The sequence below is a fragment of the Hypomesus nipponensis genome, chromosome 13 (genome assembly GCF_054491055.1).
Source record: "Hypomesus nipponensis isolate SF chromosome 13, ASM5449105v1, whole genome shotgun sequence".
NCBI lineage: Eukaryota > Metazoa > Chordata > Actinopteri > Osmeriformes > Osmeridae > Hypomesus > Hypomesus nipponensis.
In genome coordinates this window covers 2,992,232-3,016,716 of record NC_140373.1, presented here as the reverse complement: position 1 = coordinate 3,016,716, position 24,485 = coordinate 2,992,232, and the positions used below count along the sequence as shown (strand labels likewise).

The 24,485-nt window shown below is 45.9% G+C and overlaps 4 protein-coding genes across 7 annotated transcripts; 2 read left to right on the top strand and 2 right to left on the bottom strand.

The window, feature by feature from the left end:
* Positions 1-201: 201 nt before the first annotated feature.
* metrn (meteorin, glial cell differentiation regulator) lies at positions 202-5,005 on the top strand. The gene is made up of 4 exons (XM_084671059.1): positions 202-528; positions 1,309-1,742; positions 3,340-3,399; positions 4,152-5,005. The coding sequence occupies exons 1-4, from the start codon at positions 428-430 to the stop codon at positions 4,463-4,465; spliced, it is 909 nt and encodes a 302-aa protein (XP_084527185.1). The 5' UTR covers positions 202-427; the 3' UTR covers positions 4,466-5,005.
* An 8,420-nt stretch (positions 5,006-13,425) lies between these two features.
* On the bottom strand, positions 13,426-18,098 carry LOC146259480 (uncharacterized). Of its 2 annotated transcripts, XM_084670352.1 has the most exons (8): positions 18,020-18,098; positions 17,875-17,902; positions 16,588-16,917; positions 16,311-16,382; positions 16,124-16,198; positions 15,830-15,895; positions 15,606-15,662; positions 13,426-15,420 (listed from the first exon to the last, which is right to left on the bottom strand). In XM_084670352.1, the coding sequence occupies exons 2-8, from the start codon at positions 17,894-17,896 to the stop codon at positions 14,702-14,704; spliced, it is 1,341 nt and encodes a 446-aa protein (XP_084526478.1). In that variant the 5' UTR covers positions 17,897-17,902; positions 18,020-18,098; the 3' UTR covers positions 13,426-14,701. The 2 variants fall into 2 exon arrangements, with proteins under 2 accessions (XP_084526478.1, XP_084526477.1); XM_084670351.1 differs by having other exon boundaries at positions 17,875-18,076.
* A 108-nt stretch (positions 18,099-18,206) lies between these two features.
* Positions 18,207-23,405, bottom strand: ccdc78 (coiled-coil domain containing 78). Of its 3 annotated transcripts, none has more exons than XM_084670500.1 (14): positions 23,267-23,405; positions 22,956-23,087; positions 22,790-22,876; positions 22,226-22,591; positions 22,013-22,063; positions 21,797-21,885; positions 21,234-21,312; positions 20,737-20,862; positions 20,207-20,412; positions 19,659-19,833; positions 19,238-19,281; positions 19,066-19,147; positions 18,781-18,881; positions 18,207-18,441 (listed from the first exon to the last, which is right to left on the bottom strand). In XM_084670500.1, the coding sequence occupies exons 1-14, from the start codon at positions 23,336-23,338 to the stop codon at positions 18,315-18,317; spliced, it is 1,737 nt and encodes a 578-aa protein (XP_084526626.1). In that variant the 5' UTR covers positions 23,339-23,405; the 3' UTR covers positions 18,207-18,314. The 3 variants fall into 3 exon arrangements, with proteins under 3 accessions (XP_084526626.1, XP_084526627.1, XP_084526628.1); XM_084670501.1 differs by having other exon boundaries at positions 18,291-18,470; XM_084670502.1 differs by having other exon boundaries at positions 18,355-18,475.
* A 243-nt stretch (positions 23,406-23,648) lies between these two features.
* LOC146259478 (dynein light chain Tctex-type protein 2-like) lies at positions 23,649-24,442 on the top strand. Its single transcript, XM_084670503.1, has one exon. It carries the CDS (start codon positions 23,800-23,802, stop codon positions 24,307-24,309), a length of 510 nt encoding a protein of 169 aa, XP_084526629.1. The 5' UTR covers positions 23,649-23,799; the 3' UTR covers positions 24,310-24,442.
* Positions 24,443-24,485: the final 43 nt, after the last annotated feature.

Genomic DNA, 24,485 nt, shown 5'->3' with positions numbered 1-24,485 from the left:
TTTATTCTTATCATCATTGTTATCTACTTTAAACATCGTTTATTCTTGCATACTGATAGACCATTCTTCTCGTCACGAGCGATAGACCACACCCCTCCTCCTCTTTAGTGTGAGTGGTTTAAAGTTACGACTCTCCAACTCTGATTGGTCGGCAAACTTTTGCTTACTGTGAATAAGTTCGGTCCTCTACTTGCATTTGTCACTACACCGTCCTACAGTCGAGATAGAAGTATGGACACTCGGTAGTTTAGTCTCAGCTAGCTGCACAGTTTTATCTTATCTTATCTGTTAGAGCGGGAGGATAACCAAACTATGGAGATAGTGAAGTACAGCCATTTACGGTTAGATTTATAGGTGACTTGCACGCGACAACTTCTTTGGAGTAACTGCTACTTTGGCTTCAGCACGTCTTGCTCATAGAAGAAAAATGACCGTTTTTTGGAATAACAAAATGTGGATCGTACTGTTTGCCATTTTTGAGTTGGTAGTGGCAAACTATTCTGAAGACCAGTGCAGCTGGAGAGGAAGGCAAGTGTGACCATTAATAGACTGGATAAAATGTATGTTAATTAAAGACCTAGACCCAGAGTAAATAGATTTTCTGTGATTGTACATTTGTGTGCGTGTTCTACCTTGTTGATGGTGAGCATTCCTGAGTGTTCTCTAGGCCTAGTTGCAAAAAAAGGTCAGGACAGGTCCCTCTTATAATAGAATATTTCTCATGTGCACTGTTCCAAACGATTGCGCCCTTACTTGTCATGATGAGACCAACTGTGTTACACAGACTCTTAAAGCTAAAAAAGTAATTGTAAAATGTTTACTTTCACATTTCAAACTTAAAAGCGGGTTTTTATTTAACCGCAACTCTTGCAAAGTCTTCAAAATTAACGCCGACTAATGCTTCAACCGTCACCGTTCCTTTATACAAGTGTCCGGTAGGAGGCGCTTTCTCTTAACCATGAAACGCTCGGCTGCCCAACTATGCTCAGATTTGTGAAACGTGACTATATTAATGTTTTCATACACCAAAGCTGCAGTGGAAAATCGCTAATCTGTTCCTTACTTTTGGTCAGAATCTTTTTGATGCTCTAAGTTCCCCAACCCCAATTAGACACATCTAAAACATTTACTAACCACAAACCCTGCTCCATTTCCTTCATGGTTGGAGATAAATAGCATCATTTCCCATAGCTGGTATGCTGGTGGTCACTGAAATTGCAAACTCTGTCTTAAGCCAGGGGTCATGGCAGGGCTGGTTGTAACACGGTTCTCTCCCTCCCTTCCTCCCGCCTTCTTCACCTCCTACAGTGGCCTTTCCCAGCAACAAGGCAGCGTGGAGCAGATCTCCCTCCACTGTTCCGAGGGTACACTAGACTGGCTGTACCCTAAGGGGGCACTCCGCCTGACCCTGTCCCCCCGCCTGCCGTCCGCGGCAGTGGGACCCGGGAGCAGCAGTTCAGGCCTCATCACGGCCTGCGTCAAGCCCTCGGAGCACTTCCACGGAGCGCAGCTGTACCTGGAGAGAGACGGCGTCTTGGAGCTCCTGGTGGGGGACCGCCTGGAGTCTTCTCCCCCGCCGAGGGTGCGCTGTTTCAGCCGCCTGCCCGGGGAAAGGGTGGCCCTCTTCCTCCAGGCCACGCCGCACCAGGACATCAGTCGCAGGATTGCGTCCTTCCGCTACGAGCTGAGAGGGGATTGGACGGCGCGGCTGTCACTCGACTCCAGCCCAGTCAGCAGTGAAGGTGAGAAGAATGAGACAGGAAGTGAAGGAAGACTTTTTTGGCTAACAGTGACATTGCCATTTGGGGCCATTTGAGGTCAAATGAAAATAGAAAGTTATATAAATAGGCTAAGTTTCACCTCTATAAAGACAGTGCAATATCAGATGCTCTCGAATAGTTACAAAAAAAACAAGCAAAACCTTTGCGTAATAGAACAATGAATCCTGTTAAGTTATTTTCCCAAATCCCTTTGGAAGAGGTTTCTCAACAGGCTTTTGGGGGCTTTTAGGAGTTTTCCACTGCCCAGTCAGAAAGTAGGAGAATGTATCCAAACTTTCCCTGGAGGCATGCAGATCTTATCAGGCCTCTGGTTTAGGTTTGAAGGGGGTGTAAAGGGAAAGAGAGAGGGAGGAGGGGAGAACTGTGGGACAATAGCCCAGTATGTGGGGCCTTCTCCAGAGTCCAGAGGCCCTTTTCAATGGGGGCAGCATGAGTATTCTGGGATTACTGCCGTTGCCTTGGCGACCCAAAGGCCTCTGCCCAGCTGAGATGCTCCCTTCTTTTGTTGGACTGCTCCTCTGTTAGAAGTATCTCCCCCCCCCCTCCTCTCACTCCCTGAAACACACACACACACACACACACACACACACACACATAGTCTGACCGGTTGGGGATAGGGGGAGGTCTCCTATGGCCCAAGGAGGAAGGAATCTCATTTATCAAGAGTTTTTCACCAAGGAGCAGAAGGGGGGAGGGGGAGGACAAGGCAAAAGACCTTTCTCACAACTACAAGGCCAGCAGAACTTTAAAAAAATGTTCGGGTGTTTTCCCCTCTCCCTGTGGCATCAATGCAGCCATAGTTTAGCGGTTGGTTTCGCTTCAGTCTCTTTCTTGTGGCCATCTGCAGATCCTTTTTATGAATCTAAAGGACTGTTCTTCTGTACTTCCTTTCCCTCTGAAGTGCTTTAAACTGATAAACAGCTGTGAACGAAGCTACCGCAGTCCAGTAGGAAGGGAAGGCTCTTGTGAAAAGTGGAAGTGGATTTTGTTTTGCCCCTTTAAATCCTTTGAAGTTATAAAGCCCCCTTCCTCCACCACCACCCCTGTGTAGGTCTCTGTATTGACGAGGTGTGACTACAGACACCCTTGCTGGCTTTAGGGAGGAAGTTTCATGAGGCGGAAAGATACGTCTGGATCGAGGTCTCTCACACCTTTAAGTTTTCACAACCGTAAAAGGAACAGCTGTCTGCCACTCCACTGCGGTGGGTCAGTGTGCAGGCGTGTGTATGGGGCTCCAGGTCTGGTTATCCCCGTCACGCGTCTCCTGGGAACTGGATCTAAAGCTGTTGTCCTTCACTTCTGCTACAGGATATGTTTGTAGATGATCGGTTTCAAGCCCTGCACAGTTAAAGCTTTCAAGGGGAGAAAAAAAAGAAGAGCTTTCAATTAGTAACTTTTAGCTATGCCTGCATGGCCTTCCATACAATACGGTGGTAAATAAAGTGTAAAAGATAACGTAGTGATTGTAGTTTCGCTAATTAGTGAAGGTCGCTGACTGACTCCCTCTTTCTTTTTTTTCCTTTTCTCTCTCTCCCTCCCCCCTTTTCTCTCTCCCCAGGTGCTTGCAGACCTTGCAACAACACAGAGATCCTAATGGCTGTCTGCACCAGCGACTTTGGTGAGTTCTCCCTCTTTACTGCCTGGCCTCCTACGCTAGTTCTGGTCATATAACAATAAAAACTCACAGTACAAAGACTGTGTGGTGACCCCCCCCCTTCTACTCTATGGCAGGTTTAGTACATTTATTTAACCACCAAATGGTGCCAGCTACCTCTAAGCAGCCACAGCCAAAGAACTTAATGATTTTGTGTCAGGATTTCAGAACGTTGTGACTAATGAGCTTAAATGCAGAGAGGGTTTTTGGGGCGACAGTGCTCAGATCTGAATCCTCCCACCTTAGGTCTACTTAATGTTTTCAGAGGTCAGAGGTGAAACAGCACTTCTTTATCCTCTCCGGTTCCTAGAACCCCCCTCCTTGGGGCACTGTGGTGGACTAATCTCAACCTCGCTCCCCCCCCTTCAGAGTCAGAGTAGTGGACTAATCCGTGTGGCTCTGATTGAGCTGTAACCTGACTGTGGGCCGGCCTCTTGGCAACTCAAAGTCGGAGGGATTAAAGATTATCCCCCACTGCCCCCCCGTAACCCTGTGGCTATCCTGAGTGAGGTCTTCTGCTGGCCTTGGATACAACTTCAGCTGTTCAACAGTCCTGTGAGATTTTCCTTGCGAGCCACAAAATGTGTATATAGATCAATCATCCACCGCAGTACCCCGCCTCAAATGATTCATGTATTGCGATGCTTTGCATGATGTGCCATTCGTGTAGTTTGATCCAACACTGAGCTGACATCGAACTGCTCCTTTCTCCACAGTGGTACGGGGGAACATCCGGGCGGTACAGGAGGATGAGGATCTGCGGGCAGCTGTGATCAAGGTCAGCGCGACCCGAGTCTTCCGTCAGAAGTACGCCCTGTTCACCGGCGCGGGCCGTCTCACCCAGTCGGGCGAGATTCGTACCCTTCTGCAGTGTGGGGTCCGGCCTGGGCCAGGCAGCTTCCTCTTCACCGGCCGGGTCCACTTTGGCGAGGCGTGGCTTGGCTGCGCCCCCCGCTACAAGGACTTCCAACAGGCCTATACTATGGCCAAAGAGGCCCAGGAGATCCCCTGCGAACTGGATGTGGACTGAACCGACCAATACTTGAGCCTTCAGCTTTCTGTAACACTGAACCAAGGCTGTCCTGGGAGGCAAACCTGCTCGCTGCACCCCCCTGACCTCCCGCAACCCTCAGACAAGGGTTGATGCGTGACGAAGCCTGTAGTGTGCAACTGTGGGAAGATGCCACCATGATGGCTCCAGTGGATCCTGCCCTGTAAAAGCATGGAGAAGTTCCCTGTCTGGTTGCGTAGCACCACTCCTAATGCAATATGCAATCTGGTTTACAAAGACCTACGAAGGTGTGAAACAGGCAACATGGTGGATTGTGGCTCCAAAGCATTTGGCATTGACAGGATGTTAGGAATTTCTCCAGATTTCACAGTTTATTTGGTTCAAATGTACCCAATAGAATGAATGGCATGATTTCCAAGTCCATTTGTGATTGTGTCTTATGAAACTCAGGAAAATATATGAGAAGTTTTATGAAGATTGTTATTAATTGTTGAACTGAAATCCCAGTGTTTAAAGGCTTAAAAATGGTCACCAGTGTTTCGCTGTTTTGAATTCATGAACAGTAAAAAAAAAAAAAAAAAAAGGTAATTGCCATGATAAATGCCATGTATCTGTAGCTATCATTGAGAGACCATTCTCGATGTTACTGTTCTTTATGCGGAGATGAAGAATAGTTATTCTTTTGAAATGTTGTCATTGAAAATATTAATTTGCACTGATTAGGGAAAGGGACTGATCTGGAAAGCCTGGTTCTGCAAGCACTGAAAACCAAATAAAAAGCAACTATATGTAGCATAGACGGGCGATAAGAACGTAATATATGACCAGACGATGCTAGCGCATAATTAGCGCTAGGCCAGAGCTAGCATAGCAGGATTGATGCTAGCGACGCTTGGCAAGCTAGTGCTGAGAGCACTTTCACATGTGTAGCCAACTCTGAGATTCTTTTTCTCTTTGTACTCACAGGGTAATTCTGAAACTCAGATCCCTGTATAAAGATGTTTAAAAAAATGTCTATGATAAAAATGTCTATGATGAACGTTTCAGCATTTTCATTGCTTGCTGTTGTGTTAGGTAGTTACGTAATACTTTTGGTTGCCATGCTATGTCTGCAAAAAAAAAGTATTATTCCATTTGACTTAAGAGATGTGGTTTGATAGCGTTCATTCTCGGTCGACCCATGACTTTGCAGCACTGTTGCCAAAGCAGCTATTTCGTCACCTTTTTGTATGTAATCTTCAACAAAACTTAACGTTGTATAAACATAACTGTTAATGGGAGTTTAACCGGGAATGATGGTCCAGTGAAAAACTACAATGTGTCAGACGTTGTTGGTCAAAATATGTTAGTTATTTTCATACAATAACAACTACACTGCCATGCCTGATAAATATATGGAATATACTCTTTCCAAACAAGTGCATTTCCTATATCTGGGCTTGACTAGCAAAAAAAGAGTTCCACTGCATTGGTTATTCAACGGACTGTCCTAAGTGCACTATAGAAATGAAGGGAAAGGGTTAATACCAAATTAACAAGTGCTGGAGCGGTATGTTAGAAGAAAAAGCTGTACTGCCATTTTGTGTGATTTTTGCTATTGTTGTTTCAATGTCTTCTATTTGTGTTATTGTTTTTTTTAAATGAAAATCAATGTAAATTTGTAAATAAGATATTCTAGAGGAAAAAAAAACGTTATTATGGTGGAAAAACATTGTCTGGAAATGATCATGTGTAGGCCTATGTGTGGCTATATTAAATTGTTGAAAAGAACATAGATGTTTTAGTCTTGATTTTCACTAACATCATACATAAAAATGTTGGTCCTTTCACACATAGTTAAATAACAAACAAACTTAAAACATCTCAGGAATCCAAACTGCCGTCATAACTCAGTGTCCATTCTTAAAGCCCAGTCCCGGATCTCTTAAGGCCCAGAACAAACGACCTGACTAACGGAGAGATAAACGAAAGCGACTGGAGATTTAGAGGTGTTCTAACATGCTCCGGGCTCTGTAGGGGCTGGGTGTTGGTGGGCGTAGGAGCCACGCTCGGAATCCTGTTGTGCTGGAGGGCCTCATGATCCAGGAAGTCATAAATCCCCATTACGAGTACAGAGCACCATGGCAGGCACAGTGGAGGTGCCACACAGTCGCTCTCTCCATCCTGGCCCCCAGACAGCCTGCCTTCGACCCTGCTCAGCCTCCCAGCTCAGACAGAGACAACCTTTACAGCTCCGCAGACTGCACCGCCATTAACTTCAAGGCTGTCTTATCCAGAGCACTAATGGTCCCCAGTCTTATCTCAGTGACCAGGCAGCGCTAAAGTCTGAGCCCCATTTCACGCTAATGTGACCGTGGATTATCAAACCGACTGATAATAAGACTACAGTTGGCATTCTGTATGTGCTATCTCTCTCACTAACAAAATAAGAATGGACCGACATTCACTCATGTGATACTCATAACACTAACCCACTTTGTTAAATTGACCACCTGTTTCCCTCCACCCACAGCATATTCGGCAGATTTCCCAATAAAACCATAATAAATGGTATCCGCAAACTGCAATGCCCATATGCGTTTTCAAAATGTAATGCATTCGTCTGTTAAAACCTCACAAATTTACTGCATACTGTAAATCTGTTTGAAAGCGAGCAGGTGGGGCATTTTACACGGTGTTAGACTCATGCAGAAGAACCACAAGCATGTGTCATACACACTTCCCTTGGTGCAAACCCGGGTGAAACCTTCTGCCTCTGCATCAGTAGCTGTCAGGCCCCCTGGGCCCCTGCTATCCCTCCATCTATCCCTCCCTCCTTGTCTCCCTCTTTCCTCCACCTCTCAGTCCATTTGAGCTGTCTGCTTTTGTGCTGATAAGCCGAAACAAAGAACACTTAAATGATGCCCACTGCATTCATACAGTATATCATCCTGTGACATTCGGGTGAGCTCTTCCCCTCCCCCACACACTAAATTTTAACCTCAGTGTGACCTCTGTAGTCTCACACAACAACAAGCTCCAAACTAAGACCAATTGCTTTCAAGAGGGAATGCAACAACAACAGAGAAAAAGAATCCCGAAGAATATAGTAGTTGTAGTCATTTTATACGTTGTGGTGAGGAATTTCATGCTGACATGCTAATTCCATCGACCAAAAAAAACTACAGAAACACAGTCCTTCAGTGAGCAGGGACATGTAACAAAGTTCTCTCTGTCTGTCTCTCTCTCTCTCTCTGCATACAATATGGGGTATATATATATATATCTCCCTCTGTGCTATGGTTTGGGGGATGTATAACATTTGGAAAACAGGAAATTCATAGGAAAAGGGATCCAAAGGGATGGGAGAGGGTGGGTGGGGTGTGGACTTCCGCAGGCCCCAGAGGGAGACCGGGGGAAGTGTCTGGAGCACAAGCCCCAGAGAGAGTGCAGACAGGGGGGCAAAGTGCTCTGGGACACTGCCTTGAAGTCGAACATAACAACAACACAGCCAGTTCATAGCATTAACAGCAAGAGCTCTGGTTAAAATGTTCAACTGGCATAAACCCATCGACCTGACGTATTCTTTTAGTATGAGGACAGAATCTCTGTCTCAGAGGAAACATTAAAGTTAGCCTGTAAATGAATAAGGCTTGACTTAACGACTTCAATCTATTTCTAGCCAACGCATTCCAGCGAAGTTTGTGCGGTTCCCAGGTCTGTCTCTGTTTCTGTCGAAGGACACAGACAATAAACGTAACACGTACGATAAGACACGGACTGTCCGACACCCCCTCAGCAGAGCAGACCAGCTCGTCACCACGAGATTCTAGCAAAAAGATTCCAGGTGGGAGAAGTAGATCCCGAGGATTCAACGTTGCCCTGGTGATTTCCCAACCAGGAAAACAGAACAGCAGAATGAATCATTCCCACATGTGTAGTCTCCAGGCGGGTTATATGAGCTGCTCCCACCAGCCAGCGCCCTGGCAGTACTTAGTCAGCTCCTCTCCAGCTGAGAGAGGCTAAACACCGTGACCACAGTGAGGCTTCCCAGCTGACCAGCTCTGCTTTCCAGAACATTCCCTAGAACAAGAAACGATGATGATGGTTCCCAAAAGAGAATGGAAATCACACAAATGCCCTCAGAGGGTAAGGTCTCTCACCAAGGCATTAGGGACTCTTCTTTTGTCAGAACTCAAACAAAGCGTCCATTCAACGTTTTTTTTTTTTTTCTCCCTCACTTTAGTGTTCTCTACTCCTCAAGCTTTCTGCGGAGTTGCGGGATGGAGTTTAAGTGGTGGGACTCTGAGACTGTGTCTGGAGATGCTCCCCTTTCATACAGACTAGGGGTGGTGTCCTGGTGAGAACCGAGGCCTCTGGAGGGGCAAGAGAGGGCAATTTGGATGGGTTGAGAGGGCAGTTTGGGTTTGGGTTGAGAGGGCAGTTTCAAGTGGGTCATGGGGGCAGCTCTAGAGGGTTATGAGGCCAGTTGGGAGGGTGTTGAGAGTGTAGTTTGGGTGGTGTTGAGAGTTTAGTTTGGGTGTGGGAGAAATCAGGGATTTCTAACGTGCTTCCTTCCACATGGGTTGACAAGGCAGTGCAGAGCGGGCCAAGACCATGTTTATCTGACCGTGTTATCCCTCTGAAGGACCGAGAGTGAGGGAGGGGTGGTGGCAAGGGGGTGCAAGGAGCCACTTTTGTTCCTCAAGAGCTTGCAGATGGCTGTAATCCCCTTCCAAAAGCACACAGCAAATCAATCTGGAGCGGGTGGACATGGTGTGTGTGGTTGCAGAGGCGGGAGAGTGCGTCTCTCTGGGAGGGGTCCCTGAACACAAGAAACCCACGTCTAGGGCAGGCTGCGTCTTAGACCGCTTCCCGCCAAAAAAGCAGCATTGTAAGGAAAGACGGGGAGAGCGAATTGCAACCCCCTCCGTGCAAGACAGGCCCAAACACCCACATCCCATGTCTCAGCTGCACACAGCTGCCATTACTCCCCAGGACCTGGGGGGGCTGACGTACGCAACCAGCGGGAGGCGTGAGATCAAAATGACCTCGGAACCCTGACATTACAGGCGACTGGAGCCATCTGAGCAGCCAAGGAGGACGTGCGAGGGTATGTGTGTTTAAGAGAGAGAGAGAGAGAGAGAGAGAGAGAGAGAGAGAGAGAGAGAGAGAGAGAGAGAGAGAGAGAGAGAGAGAGAGAGAGAGAGAGAGAGAGAGAGAGAGAGAGAGAGAGAGAGAGAGAGAGAGAGAGATCATGAAAGGGAGTGGAGGGCAGGAGACCCACACCCATTTTGTTCTCAGGTTATTGAAAAACAACCCTGTTCGGCGGCAAGAGCACAAAACCTGTTTCCGAGGCAAGAGTTGGTGCACACTCTCACTTTATTGTGAGATATGAATTGGGTGCCTTGTATATGGGAGGGTTGGTGATGCTATTCATAGCAACACTCATACGGCAATACAAAGGGCAACAAAGGCATTTCAGGCGGGCAATTTCAAGAGGACATCTGTTTCGAGTTTTTTGTTGATTGAAAACAATAACTTCACAAAGATTCTCATCTCCTAAGCAAATGTTCTGTGGGCTGTGCCCATGTAACATTAACATAAATATGAGTCAGTCCTTCTTTCACTCTGTATGCTTTGTATTCCTGGAAAAACTCCCCCCCCCCCCCCCCCCCCCCGAAGGTGGAGGAAATCTTCAAGATGTCTGAAATACGGTATCAAGTTGATTGTTGTCCTTGACAACACCTGGCGTAAACACACTGCTGTCGACAGACATGAAGCATCAGGGGGCCACATTTCTTGTATTGGAAGGGAAGGTAGTATTATGGTTTTTACATTTGGTACAATGTGACGTTCAGAGAGATGCCGTTCTTATATTACACGTGAGCTTCCTTCTTCTTCTCACCATTCCACTCCTCCAAGGCTGAAACATTTGTCTTCCCTCCACTCCTCCTCTCCCTCCCTTGTTTTGCTTGTCTGCCTGACGTCAGTCTCGCTGGATGCCGGGCTAAGCCCCCGGCTGAGAACCTAGCCTCTGCAGAGGAACACACCTGTCTCTCCCTGGCCCCTAAAACCCTGCAATTAACAGCCAGGATTGTGGTTCACAGACAAAACCCACCAGAGTGCCTGAACAATAGAGAGAAACCTCCCTATGAGAAGGTACAGTCCTTTCACAACCATCTCTCTCTCTCTCAATCTTTCTCACTTTCTTCTCTCCCTTTCGGTCACACGTTTGTATATTTCACCCACTTAATCCTGTAAATACTGAAGCATGGCCTCTTGATCCCCCTCTCTTTTCTCTCTCTCTCTCTCCCTCTCTCTCTCTCTCTCTCTCTCTCTCTCTCTCTCTCTCTCTCTCTCTCTCTCTCTCTCTCTCTCTCTCTCTCTCTCTCTCCCCATCTTCAGTTAACCTCCACAGAAACTCAACGCACTGTGTCTGCTGTTCCAATTGTTCATGCCCAGTTGAGAGGGCGAGGTTTGAAAGAGGTTGGAACGAAACTGCCAATCATGTTTGTTTTTGTTACGTTTCTTTACCTGCGAGTATCTACTCTCTCTCCTTTCCTTTCAGTGGGGGCCTGTGGGCCCTTGATTTATCAAAAGAAAATCTCTAGAGATTACATTTTCCTGAAAGATTCAACCGTGATATCTGAGACCTATTATTCTCTTCGGGTCAAAGCTCTGAAAGTAACTTTATACATTTATTCACGGAGCCACACAGAAACTACAATAGTTTGATAACTCTCTTACCGAAGCTAGCTAATGAGGTGGAATGTCACTAATAATTCCAAAGTGGTGTTTTACTTTTAAACTCTGAGGTAGGGAGGACAGAGAGAACCTGCCGATGTCATTTAAGCAGGCGAGGTGTTGACAGTTGGGTGGCATGTTTTTCTAACACGGTGTACTCCTACACACGGGTGCAGCCGGTCTAGGCTGTGTCTCAGCGTGTCGTAGGATGGCAATCCTCCGGCCTTCCCTCAGCACTGCACTCATTCCAGGGGAACATGTGCGCTGGAATTCTCTCCCAATTAAGACAGGGATTAGCTGCTCCACTGTGGGAACATACCCCAGTGTGGGAAAGCAGTGGGGCTGCATCCCCCTCTCCTTCTCTCTCTCTCTGTCTCTCTCTCTCTCTGGTTGCCCCCTCAGCCTCATTCTCACTCGCTCTTGTTCCTCTCGCTCCCTCCCTTCCTCATCTTTCTCACCCTCTCTAGCCCCTCTCCCTTACTGTAATTCTTCTCCTTTCACATTCTCACCCTATATTCAGTTTTTTCCCTTCCCTCTTGTACTCTTAGACTTGCTGCTTAATTACTTTCATTTTAATCCTCGTCCCTTGCTTCTTTCTCTTTCTCCAACATTTCACTTAACCTTACTCTCATTTGACAAAATTCATCTCTCCTGTCAATTAATTGTTCCCCTCGGTCATTCATGACTGTCAGTAGACCTTTCATCTTGTTTTTTCTTACAGTAGCTTAAACTACCCCCTTTCTCTCTTTTTTTCTCTCTCAGCTCTCCAAAGTTTTCATGCTCCATTCTCTGAAGTCTTCTGAAGAGCACAGCTCATCTGTGCTCCAGTACCCCCCTCCCCCAGTCTTCAGATTGAAAGCTTGTCTAGAGGGGAGGAGAAGACTCTCTCATGAATGGTGTGGAGCTACAGAGCTGGAAGGCAGGGCAACAGTAGCTCAAAAGAAAAGACAGGTGCCTCAGAAAAGAGATTTTCAAAGTTTTGATTTCGGTTTTAAAAGTCAAATTGTATTTTATTTTTTTATGGATTCCACAGAAGAAGAAATATGCTGATGCTCAAAAAACACTATGGTTTAAGCAATGAATAAAAAACATTATAATAACAACACAAATTATACAATAAATATCACAATAACTGTCAGAATTCAATTTGAAAGCCCAACTGACACTGTCGGCAACCCTTTAGCGAGGCTGTGTTTCACAAAGGCCCATGGGAAAGTACTCATTGAACCTGCAGTTGCCTCTGACCTTGTGCTCCTCTTCTTTCTCATGATCTTGCAATAATTTCAGTATCGCACACTGAATTCCTCTCTCACCGCCTCCGCATTCCTCCTTTCCATTGTCACCTTTTCTTCCTCACCCCCTCCCTCTCGTTCCCTTCTCTTGCTAGCGTTCCCACAAATCCATTCCCTCTGCTCTCATACACACAAGGCTTGTCGGTTCCAATTATGGTCGAAGCGTACGTCCCCCGTCCCCCCACCCCCCTCCGCCCAGCTCATACACCCTGGCTCACACACACACAGCCCGCTCTCATTAAGCCTGTATCAATTAGGCGTTAGACCCTTAAAACAAAGGCCCTCTTTACCAGAGGCCCTGCCATGATCACATGCCATGCCAGCCACTTCCTCCTCACCCTGCTTCCCATCCAGCCAGGGACACATTCATCCACGCTCTCTCCCACTCCGTCCACCCTCCACCCGGCCGGCTCCTCAGCAGACATTAGCATATTCAGATTATACATGGAACCAGAGAGGTTTATTGCATGTAACACATTACGAACAGTATTAAGTACGTTTGTTCCTGTCATCGTGTGGTGGGGTGGTAGTTTGGAGGTGCCTTCTTTGAGCTCTGCTATTGATAACTCAAACTTTGTAATGGGATGCAAATTGGACACTTTTATGCAGAACTCACACAACTAACCGTTTCTATTTCGCCTGAGCCGGTCGCTGGCAGCTTGCTGCAGCTCTGCCTGTCTGCAGCTCTGCTTGTCTGCAGCTCTTCATGTCTGCAGCGCCGTGCTCGTCTCCCTCAGTCTTTGTCGTCTCTGCAGCGGAACACAACCTGGTTACGATTTTCCCACAGATCTACCGGTGAGAGGAGTCGTGCCCGGCACCACAGCTCGTTGGCACGGTGACCACGCTGGCACAAACCCAGCCTGTACCCCCCCCCCCCCCCCCCGCCCTGATCCCCCACCCTCTTTTTCCCAGAGGTTCTGGGAGTGTCAGACATTACTGACAAAATCCTTCCCACCCATCCTCTAACCCCCTTGCCTCCTGGCATGGCCCCTATAAAGGGGATTGGGGTGGATATGCCTGACATGACTGTTGCATCATCTCTCTTTCCAGACCCTCTCTCTTTTTCCATTGCTCTCCATCCCTCTCTCTCTTTCTCCCTCTCCTTCTCTCTCCCTCTTTCTCTCTCCTTCTCACCCTCTCTCTCTCCATCCCTCTCTCCTTCTCTCTCCCTCTCTCCTTCTCACCCTCTCTCCCTCCGTCAGTAGAGTCAGTGTGCCCTGACACAGCTGTCACTGCACTTTCCAGTGTTGCTCCCACGTAAAGAGGAACTCTAGAGTCACACTAAACAGTTGGACCGCTGCATTATTCAAAGGGACGGGATCTTTATTTATATGTCAGCTGTAACGTGTTGGCGTGCCATGAACATCAGTCATCAGACAGAGACCATAGTTGTTGGTGTCAAGGCCAGGGAACAAATGCAGTTCCAGGGCTCTTTCACTGGTAAAAGGATTTAAAGGGAGTAGGGACTGGCTCACACAAGCACCGCCTATGTCATCAATACGAGCCTACATTCTCGGAGATCCTGGGTCGTCTAGGTCACGGTTCTCAGCTTAGAGGAGTAGTATTCACATGTGTGTGTGTGTCCCTGGATAACATGTAATGACATTATTCTCACCCGGGTTACCGTTCATTGTCAGCACGCTTTCTTCTCCCCAGCTTGTGAAATTGACATAAGCTTTCCAAACATTCCTGACATTTTTTCTCAAGGCTGGATTTCTTTGGGCCCTTTTATAGAGGGAACCAGCAGCGTGAGCGCCCCCCTGTGGTAGGAGAGAACACGAGCCTGCAGCGCCATCGTCCTGAGGCCCAGTCTGTGAACTATTAGGCATTAAAATGCTAATTTTGAGCCTAGATACCTGAACAATACTGTAAATACTTATAATCACTGGAACATTTTGAATGTGTATCTTCTTCAACAGCCATACTCTGTAACTCATAGTCTCTTCACGTTGGCAAATGTAGCATTACAATAATTGCATGTATGTTGATGCATATTCCAAAACATATTTACATTGATATTTTTTTACATTTGATCGACCCTTTGATCCAAAACTTTCAGTTTCTACCTTGCTATCTCTTCACCCATCTCCTCCATTCCTCTGTCCCGCTCCAATCATCTGTTGCTTCAGCTCCGTTTGTCCACGGAGTGTTCCGACGCCTCTCTCATGCGAGAAGATCCCTTTCCTCCTCTATTTCTTCAAGAGCATCACACACATCTAATATGAGACATCTCATCTCATATTTTTTCTTTCGCTTTCCTCTGCATTCTCTCCTCTCTCTCCCTACATACATTTTCCATTGCGATCCCTTTGGCCTGGGCCTCTTGGTAAGTCTGACTGCTGTAAAAGCTCTCTCTGTTTCCAGCCATGATCTCCTCTATCTGGTTCAGCAGCTTTGAGACTTGACTGCCACTGGTCTTGTCCTCGATGTTGAGTATGCAGTAGCTGTTCATACATTTCTCTATAAGCATTTGCATGTTCTGACTCCTGGCGTCCATCTTTTGTCCTCCCAGACTTCCAGCGTGGGTGAATAGAATGATAGTGTGTCCCCAGCATCCCTCCCCAAACATCTCCTCCATTACCTCCACAGCCCGCCTCTCCTCCCCCTCAGAGGGCTCCACAGGTACGACCAGGAGGAAGGCGTGGGGTCCTGGGGCGGACAGAAGGACACACTGCCCCACATCCTGTCTCATCTCCTCCAGAGAGAGTCCAGGGCAGAACCAGTCTGGAGTGTCCACCAGCACCAGCCGTCTCCCACACACGTCCCCCTCTCTCCTCCCACTCTGGGTGACTTCAGCGGGGCTGTCCTGGGCCCCACACTCCTCTCTGCCCAGGAGCATGTTTCCTGCTGCCTTCTTCCCAGCTCCTGTCCTCCCCAGCAGCACCACTCTAAGCTCAGACACACTGGAAGGCACTGGGGACAGTGACAGGACTTGACAGCTGCTTTCTGCCTCCACTGCAACACAGAAAACCCTGGAGTCAATATCCAACCAAAGGAACATCATGTAGGAGTTGTCCCTGTAGTTAACTCGTGTTTGTAAGAATTTTGTAATGTAATGGAATGCATTTTTATTATGAGTTGCTGATAATGTAAAGAACCTAATCAAATGTTAAGATGTGAATATATTAACTGGTTCTCACTGCAGGAAGAAGAGATGGTTATCCTCCTCTGTGCTGGAGCTAGGTTTATATCTTCCACTGCAACACAACACATGACACAGCTCATACTACTAGCAATATCATTCATTTAAAGTAAGTAAATAAATGTAAAAAGTTATAAAATAGTTACAGTTGAGTTTTAAATAAATAAAGAACAAGCTTGTTATGAATACAAACAACGGATGGAATTAATAGAATCCTCTTACTGGTTCTGTTCATCAAAGGTTGAATGAGTTCTGAGACTGTTCTTTTTCGAGTGAAATCCTGCTTTACTGTGAGACAGACATTTGGAAATATTAGTAATACTATGACAATGTTTTATGTTCTGTATGACAATTAAAATTGCACTATGAATACATTTAGTACATGAGGTATACACTGATGTATACAAAACAAAAACAACACAACAGAACAATATACACAAAATATTTTACATTAGTATGCAGACACAGACAGTGAACAACATTGTATTAAAAAGCTTAAAAAGAGAATCATCTTACAATTGTCTTTTTCCTCTTGCAGTTTGTCTAGTTGTCTAGGTTCTTTGATAATCAAATGATGTGGTTTCTTGTTCTCTTGCAGATTAAATTAAAAAAATTACAAATAAAGTGACACGTGATTTACATTATCATTTCACTACATTGGTAAAAAAATGTAATCGCCAGTGCACTTTTAGCTTCAACGTACCCAGCCTGTTTGCAGATTCCATCCTTCTCATCCTGTCTGTCAAAGTCTCATATTGTAAGTAAGCCTTGGCATCTACTTCAGACAATATAAAGGTTAGCAAAGTCTACTACTGCACATACTGTAGCTATGCAACACAATCCATAAACAGGTGCTCAACTAGCTAAATAAAGATAGTTGTCTAGAGACATTAACTATTAACTCAAATAAAATGTCAGTCTGGATTTCGTCTTTTAAGATAAAAATGATCTGTATGTTTATCTTGATAACATCCACTTACTGCTGACCCTTAACCCCACTGCAGCCTCCAGCATCTGTCCCTGACTGATGACCTGACAGATGTAGACTCCTCCATCAGACTTTTTAACGTTTCTCAACCTTAGAGACACGTTACCTCTCTCCAGTTCCTCTGGGAGCACACTCACTTTGTGCTCATAGCCCACCGCCTCTGTCACAAAGCCACCCCTGTACAAGTAAATGCATTCACTCTCCTTAAACCATTTGATTGTTACGAAGTTAGCGTTGATCTTGGGATCAAGGAAGCAGCTGAGTGTCAGCTCATTACCAGAGTTTGTCTGGACAAGATCTCCAGTGATAAGTTTAATATTACCTGTTAATAGAAAGAGAAACCGTCTTGTTTGTATATCCGAAATACATTGACTAACATATTGTCTATATAAATAGGAAACACATGTATATCCCTAAAATGGCTGTTTCCTAATTACAGGTAGTGTATTTGAAATATTTTGAAGCTCACATTATTGTACTAGTCATAGAGCAGTCATCATGCACCATGTAATGTAATCCAATGATTTATTTTTTCACATTTGTATGCAGTCAACAGCATAAATTCCAGCATCAGGTCAGCATTTTTGATTACCACTTCCTAATTTAGGGGAAAGTTCAGGCCTGGCATCCAGTTCTCATAACAAAAACATGAACTAGCATCACAAAAAAAATCCCGAACTAGCATTACATCAAACCCAGAATGTGCATGCATTAGCAGGGCAGCTGTGGTGGTGTATACGGGGGCCGGTTCTGGTGGGCCGGTCTGGATCAAAGTCCAGGGCCTATTTTTACTCCCAGTCCGTCCCTGCCGCTCCGCAACATTAAGCCCCAACCCCCCCCCCCCCCCCCCCCCCCCCAGATAAAATATGTTCCCGCGGCTATGCTACACCCCCAGTCAAAGCATGCTGCATCCGTGCCAGCTAACATCACAAACCTCACCAAAGAGAAGCAGTTCCAGCCATCACATTAGGGGTGAGTTAATTAAATGTTTGACCAAATATAGCAGGCACATTTTTAAGTTGATAATTCGGTACCGCCCCCGAATTATTTTATAAATATCCAAATGGCCCTTTGCATAAAAAAGGTTCCCCACCCCTGCTATACAGAATCTAGTAGCTAATTGGCAGTGTAGTTAACATTTTACTCAGCAAAATAAGTTCATGCAGAATCATATACCAAAATACTAAACTTGCAGATTGCCAACAGAAAGGTCAGATAGAACTTTCTTCATCTCTGAAGCGAAATTCAGGGTATTCAAAATGTGCACAGTAAAACTTACTTTCAACTTTGGAGAATGCCATTCCCCGCTAAGTGGTGAGGAGAAAATGTATTATCTTTTGTCATCACCTCCCAAAAATACAAAAGGCTTTTTAATGTTGATTTTAAACTACGAATAACCTATAACCCACGAATCGCAATCTTACCTACTATGGTGCTTTCTGTTTCTCAAACTGTTTCTATAACAATCTAACCAACCGACAAAAATGTAGGAAACCACTACCCCTAAATGATTGGCACAAGTAAAGATTTTCTGTGAGGCATTTCGATGTGTTAAAGTTTGCATTAACCTTTGACAGAACTGAAATGTTCAATTTGGTTGAATATCTGATATGTTGTAATTTTATTTGTCATTAATCCATTACATTTTAACAAACATTATTCTAGATCTTTAAAGTGCAACTATGAATAATCCATTTTAGATGAAGGTAGAGAGGGTGATCAGATTTCATGGCTGGTATTCCTGGTGGAGCGGCCAGGTGGGCGTGGCCTATGTGCCTCAGCGCTATGTGAGCGTTCCTCCTCCAGCCCATGCAGTCTGCGCAGGCGTGTCACTTCCTGTTTGTATCTGTCAGAGAATGCATGTCTGGTTTCAGCCTGCTCTGAGATGATGAGATAATATTATTATCCATAATAGATCCTCCTTAATATATATTCATATATATTATTCAAATGTAATAGAACTAGACCTTTAGGCCATTACTGTATCTCCTTCACAGTATCTAGAGTACTGTATCGAGTTAACATAATAGTCAGAAGCAAATATTAATATCCCTTCTTTTATCATTTCACTCTGGTTCGAAAACATTAGTGACTAGACTGTACCTACCAGTCAGACAGGCTTTTTATGTCAGTGAAATATATTTTTGGCTGGGCATTAACAAAGTATTCATATTCTTGTTGTTACCTGCCCAGGTGTCTGTCAACATAATCTTGCAGCTCCAAAACCTGCTCCTCGGCAACAGTTGCCCTGGTTATCAGCTGAGCACGTTCCCGCTCATGAGCCTCCTAGTGAGGGAACAGGAACATTGGATGTCTCACTACATCATCTTTGTGATCTCTTAAATCTGAGACCTGCTTTGGCTACATATGCATTTCCACGGAACACGGTATGGATTCATACAATAACACTAGTTCATTCTTTTTTTGTCACTGTCTTGGGTTTTGGGAGTTTGTGCAAGGATGAATTCACCTGTGTAGAGTTGGTAATCTCTCGTAGCTGTTTCCTGATGTCTGCCCAGGCCAGATCGGAAATTGGTCCAGATTTCCCAGCACTACACAAGTGTCCAGCACGATCAATATACTTTTACACCTAGTGTAAGTGTAGTTCTTTTTAGGTTCTAACAGTTTATTTTAAGACTCACTCTTGAAAGTTGACCGTCTGAACTGGCTTGGTGAAAACTGGCATCTAAAAATAAGGAACAAAAACTTTAGAAGTATATCGGAACACAAAATGAGGTTAAGATAACAGTTCAATTCCAAGCTAAGCTGACAAAACTCAAACGGATTGACCAAAGGCTCAGAGCAGACGGTCTCTCCTCGAGCTAACCGTCTCTGGAGGAGGAGGGGAGACCTCACTGAATTGCTCCTCCCAAGGTTTCCTTCATTTTTTTCTCCTCTAGTGAGTTTTTCTGGGAGTTTTTCCTTGTCTTCCTTGAGGGTTGAGGTTGGTTGAGGTTGGCTGAGGGGCAGTTCTATGGGCGTATGTGAAGCCCCTCTGTGACATTGCTTGTAAAAAATGGCTATACAAATACATTTTTGATTTAATTGGATCTAGCTGTCTACCTGCTGCTGGGCGTCCCTGAGCCGGCTCTCCAGCGAGGCCTTGTCCTGGCGCAGGTGCTGCAGCTCCCTCTCCGTCTCCCCGCTCAGCTCACTGGGCTGCAGGCTGAAGTGGGCCTCAGGGAGGCCAGGGTCCAGACCGCTCTCTGGCTGGGCCAGCACCTGCTCCCTCAGCACCCTGACACACAGCACTGGCTGTCAGAGCACATCGTCATATGCATTTATCAACGGAAAGAAGAAATGAGGGAGGGAGAGCAGGTGTGTGTGCAAAAACGTTGGGTGAGGGAAGGAAAGTGCTGTAGCTGGGGGGCGTCTAGTGCTAGTAGTAGCTCACCAGTCCACGTTTATCCAAAGCAACATACAATTAGTGTTGAAGATCAAGGATCAGAAGCACATCGTCCCACAGTATCTTTACGGTAAGTATCGTCCTTACGTCCAATCACGTGAAATGGTGTACACGACAAGAAAACATGGCCGACGTGTGTGGATGGGTGGACGCTCACTTGTACGCGATGAGCAGGGCTCACCTGTACGCGATGAGCAGGGCTCACCTGTACGCGATGAGCAGGGCTTGGTGGGTCTTGGTGGTCCTCTGCAGTCTCTTCTTGTAGGAGCGAGCGGCGGAGGCCAGCTGCTCCTCTCTCGCCCTATAGGAGGAGCGCACCTCCTGGAGCATGCTGTCCACAAAGCCCCTCATCTTCACCCGCTCAGGGGGGCCCTTCCCCCCTTTTCCCTCCGCTAGCCCATCCATGTACTCCTGGAACACAGAACACCACACCAGATGTTTCAGCATGGGTGGCGTGCCTTTTGAGTCCCCTCAATGTTCTAGATGTGGTTTGCGGCTGGCTGCCCTTGTGTGTGTGTGTGTGTGTGTTAGCTCCAGAGATGGGAACTGTACTCAAGTCGTTTTTTTTGGTATCTGTACTTTCTACTTCTTACTCAAGCCAGGCTTGTTACTTTAGTTTAAATCTGTATTTGGTGGCATGATCTCTCTCTCGTCTCTTTTCCTTTCACTGTGTGTATGAAAACGTGAAAAGTTGAAAGAAATATTTTGAGAAAAAAAAGTGTGTTGTTTACTCACAGCCAGGTCATGTAAGTAGCGCACCAGCCGGGCACGGTACTCCTCGTTCAGCTCCTTCACCCGCATCTGCAACTTGGAGTTCTCCTCCTCCACCTCCTTCAGCTGGCTCTGGGAGCTCAGGAGGGTCTGACACAAACACACACACACACACACACACACACAACTCAAAACATAAAATCAAGCAACACACAGATACATTCTAGACAGACCATCAAGTTGCAGACAATCAGAGTGAGTTTAGGTGAAACTGTGGGTGCGATGGGAGGTAGATGACTAGGAGGTAGATGACTAGGAGGTAGATGACTAGGAGGTAGATGACTAGGAGGTAGATGACTAGGAGGTAGATGACTAGGAGGTAGATGACTAGGAGGTAGATGACTAAGAGGTAGATGACTAGGAGGTAGATGACTAGGAGGTAGATGACTAGGAGGTAGATGACTAGGAGGTAGATGACTAGTCTGATGACATGATAATGGGAACAGGGCCCCGGTGCTCACCGCAGTCTGTTCAGACAGTTTCTGCTGGGTGTTTCGGATGCCTCTCTTGTTCTCCAGCTGCTCCTTGCCCATGGCCACCCTGCAGAGGGTTCAACCACATCCCAGAGGAACTCACGTCAAAAGGACCAATGAGACCACATCACAAACAAACCCAAGCTAAAACCCACAGCTTTTAACAAAACGACCACGAAACCGACGCGGAACATTCCGGGGGCGACCTGAGACGAGTTAGAGACCGTTTGATGCCTTGATGATGATTGAGGGGGTCGTATCCCTCAACGCGTCTGCTGTTTACAGTGCAGGAGTCTAAGATGAGGAGGTCTGAGGTGCGAGTGGAGACACTTACATTCTATTTACATTTAGTCATTTAGCAGACGCTCTCCAGACGCTCTTATCCAGAGAGACTTACAGTGAGTACAGGGACATTCCCCCGAGGCAAGTAGGCTGAAGTGCTATGCCCAAGGACACAACATCATTTGACAAGCCCAGGAATCAAACCGGCAACCTTCCGATTACTAGCCCAATTCCCTAACCGCTCAGCCGTCTGATCCGGAGACACTCACACTCTCTCTTCCAGCCTGCGCTGCTGCTCCTCGTAGCCCTGCTTCATCTTCTCCAGCATGTCTTTGATCTCATCCTGGTTACCAAGCAACTAGAACGCACACAAATCAGGGAGAGATGTAAAGAGAGGGAGAGAGAAAGATGCACACACAGAGATGGGGTAGAGAGAGAGAGAGAGGGGTAACCACTGACACTTCTGGTAGTTTAGATACACGTACACTCTTTTCCATGCTTTTACGCTCTTGGTCCATCACAGCCAGGTCCTCAGGCTGTTAAGAACACAGAAAAGTTATTTTCTTGACTTATAGATTGACAGGATACAAAAAATGGGTTGAATAACAGGAATAAAATGTAATAAAAAAAAAAGGACAAGTAAAAAAAAAAAAAAAAAGATGGAATAAGTCGTTTGAATGGAAGTTCTCCCCTCTCACCCTGATTCTGTTGTGTGACATGCGGCTGACCAGCGCCCGCACCCTGTCCTGCTCCTGCCCCCCCTCCCCATAGAGACCCTGAGTGGAGGCCCTATCTCGCTGCAGTTCTTCCAGCTTCCTGCGGAGGGCGTCCTGAGCCTGGGCCATCTCCAGCAGCTCAGCACTCAGCTCCTCGTTCTGGGCTACTTCTCGCTCCTGGGCCTCAGTCAGGGCCAGGTGGTTCTTCTTCAGGGTCACGTACTCCTCCGCCAGGTCCCCGCTGGTCTTCTCAGCCAGCTGAAGACGAGTCGTGGCGGACTGGAGCTCCCTACCAAGCTTGTCTCTCTCCAGCTCCAAATCCATTACCACACTCTCCTGGTTCAGAATCTGTTGGGGGGAATTTGTTGGAGATTAGAATCGATTTGGTTTATTGACCATGTAAGTTTACACAAACACAGAATTTACTGTGGCAGGAAGGTGCATAAAATAAACATAGATAACAGGGGGGGGGAAATGAAGCACATAAAAGCGATCACCCTTATTGGCTCACACACCAAAGCAACGGGATACGTTTAGTTTGATCACCTTGTTTTTCAACTCAAAGGTTTCCTCTTCATATTGCTCTCGTATCTTGTTGCCTTTTATCTGCACCTCCACAAGCTCCTTTGATATCTAATACACACAAATATGGATATATATTTCATGGCATCTTATCATGCACTGTTGAAGTGTTAAGAATATTCTGAAATACCTTCAGTTTCTCCTCTTCACTCTGAACCAGTTTGGAGGACAGGTCTGTCTTGGAGCCTGCAAGATGGCCTAATCTGCTTTCGAAGTAGCCCAATTTGGTAAAGAGGCGCTCGTTTTTGTCACGGAGCTGGACCTTAATGGACAGAGTTTGAGTTTCCAAAACAGTCGATAGCCTACACATTCATAAAAAACATGAGCTTTACAATCCATCTTTTGTCTGGCAGGCCAATGGGCCTATTGGAAACTGAACCAACATAACAAATCTGAAAGTCGTACCTGGTAAAATACAAAAATATTTTACAGACTACTTACATTTTCCTCAGTTAAAGAACGTATTCGCTCCTGAAGCTCACTTAAGGAAGGTCGAAGGTCACGAGATTCCATGTTTCAATATGGAGTATAGGCTACTAATGTTCAAGTGAATCTTAAATTTGCTTGGAATAGTTTGACTCGGGTTGCTGTTAGTGAATAGTGAGCTTCAATCACTATCTACAAACAGTGTTGCTATGGCTCCTTCAAACACTAGGAATGGAAACGTTATAAACCGTAGTGGGTTTGCTTCAGATTGTATTTTTGAGACATGTTTTTATCTTTTATACTAAGAATACTAAGAAATACGCTTGTTATTCTTTTGCCAGAATTATTTTCAACGTTCTGTAAATAATATTCTCAGTGCACGGGCCCCTTAACAACAATGTAGAGTGCGCATGCTGCGGCAGTTGGTAGTGCTGAAACTTGATGACACCACATTTCTACCTGGCCACCAAAATACAGGTTAATAATAATAAGAGCGAGTAGGCTACGGTTCAGTTGCAAGAAAACGTGTTCTTTACTTCGTACTCAAAATGTCTGGTCGTCGAATGAGCATTGCGAAGGGGTTTCGCAGAGATAGCTACGTGGACAGACCCAGAGGATCAAATGTTGACGTTGACCCATATGACGACGATGACACGAACCAACTGAAAAGGGGGTCGTCTGTATGGAAATCAGGGTTCAAGATCAAACTTGGCAACACCTACAGATTGGGACCAACAGTGCAATTCCTTCCCCATCTGATAAGGAACAAAGGCACTGAGTTGATGAGTCAAGCTTTCGGCGAATTGATCTACGAACACGACAAATGTCGAGATGTGGCTGACAAAGTCGCCGCTGATATCTTGGCCTTCACCAAAGAGCAGGTGTGCGACCGCTACAGATACGTTGTCAGGGTGATAGTGGGGGAAAAGAGAGGCCAAACTGTGAAAATTGCTAGTCGGGCCCTTTGGGATGCTGAAAAGGACAATTTTCTGACTTTGAACTTTGAGAACCAGCACTTGTTCGCTGTTGGCATGGTTTTTGGCATTTACTTAGAGTAGCCTAGATTAGTTCTAGCTCAGTTTTGAACTCTATAAGTAGTCAAAAAGAAAAAGTTTCAAGGATCTAGATTTGTTGAAGACTAATAAAATTTACCGGCTAACCACTAACCATATTTTCGCATGTTATTTAGGCTACTACGCTGATCCCTGAGCACCAAGGCCAACACCCATGTCAA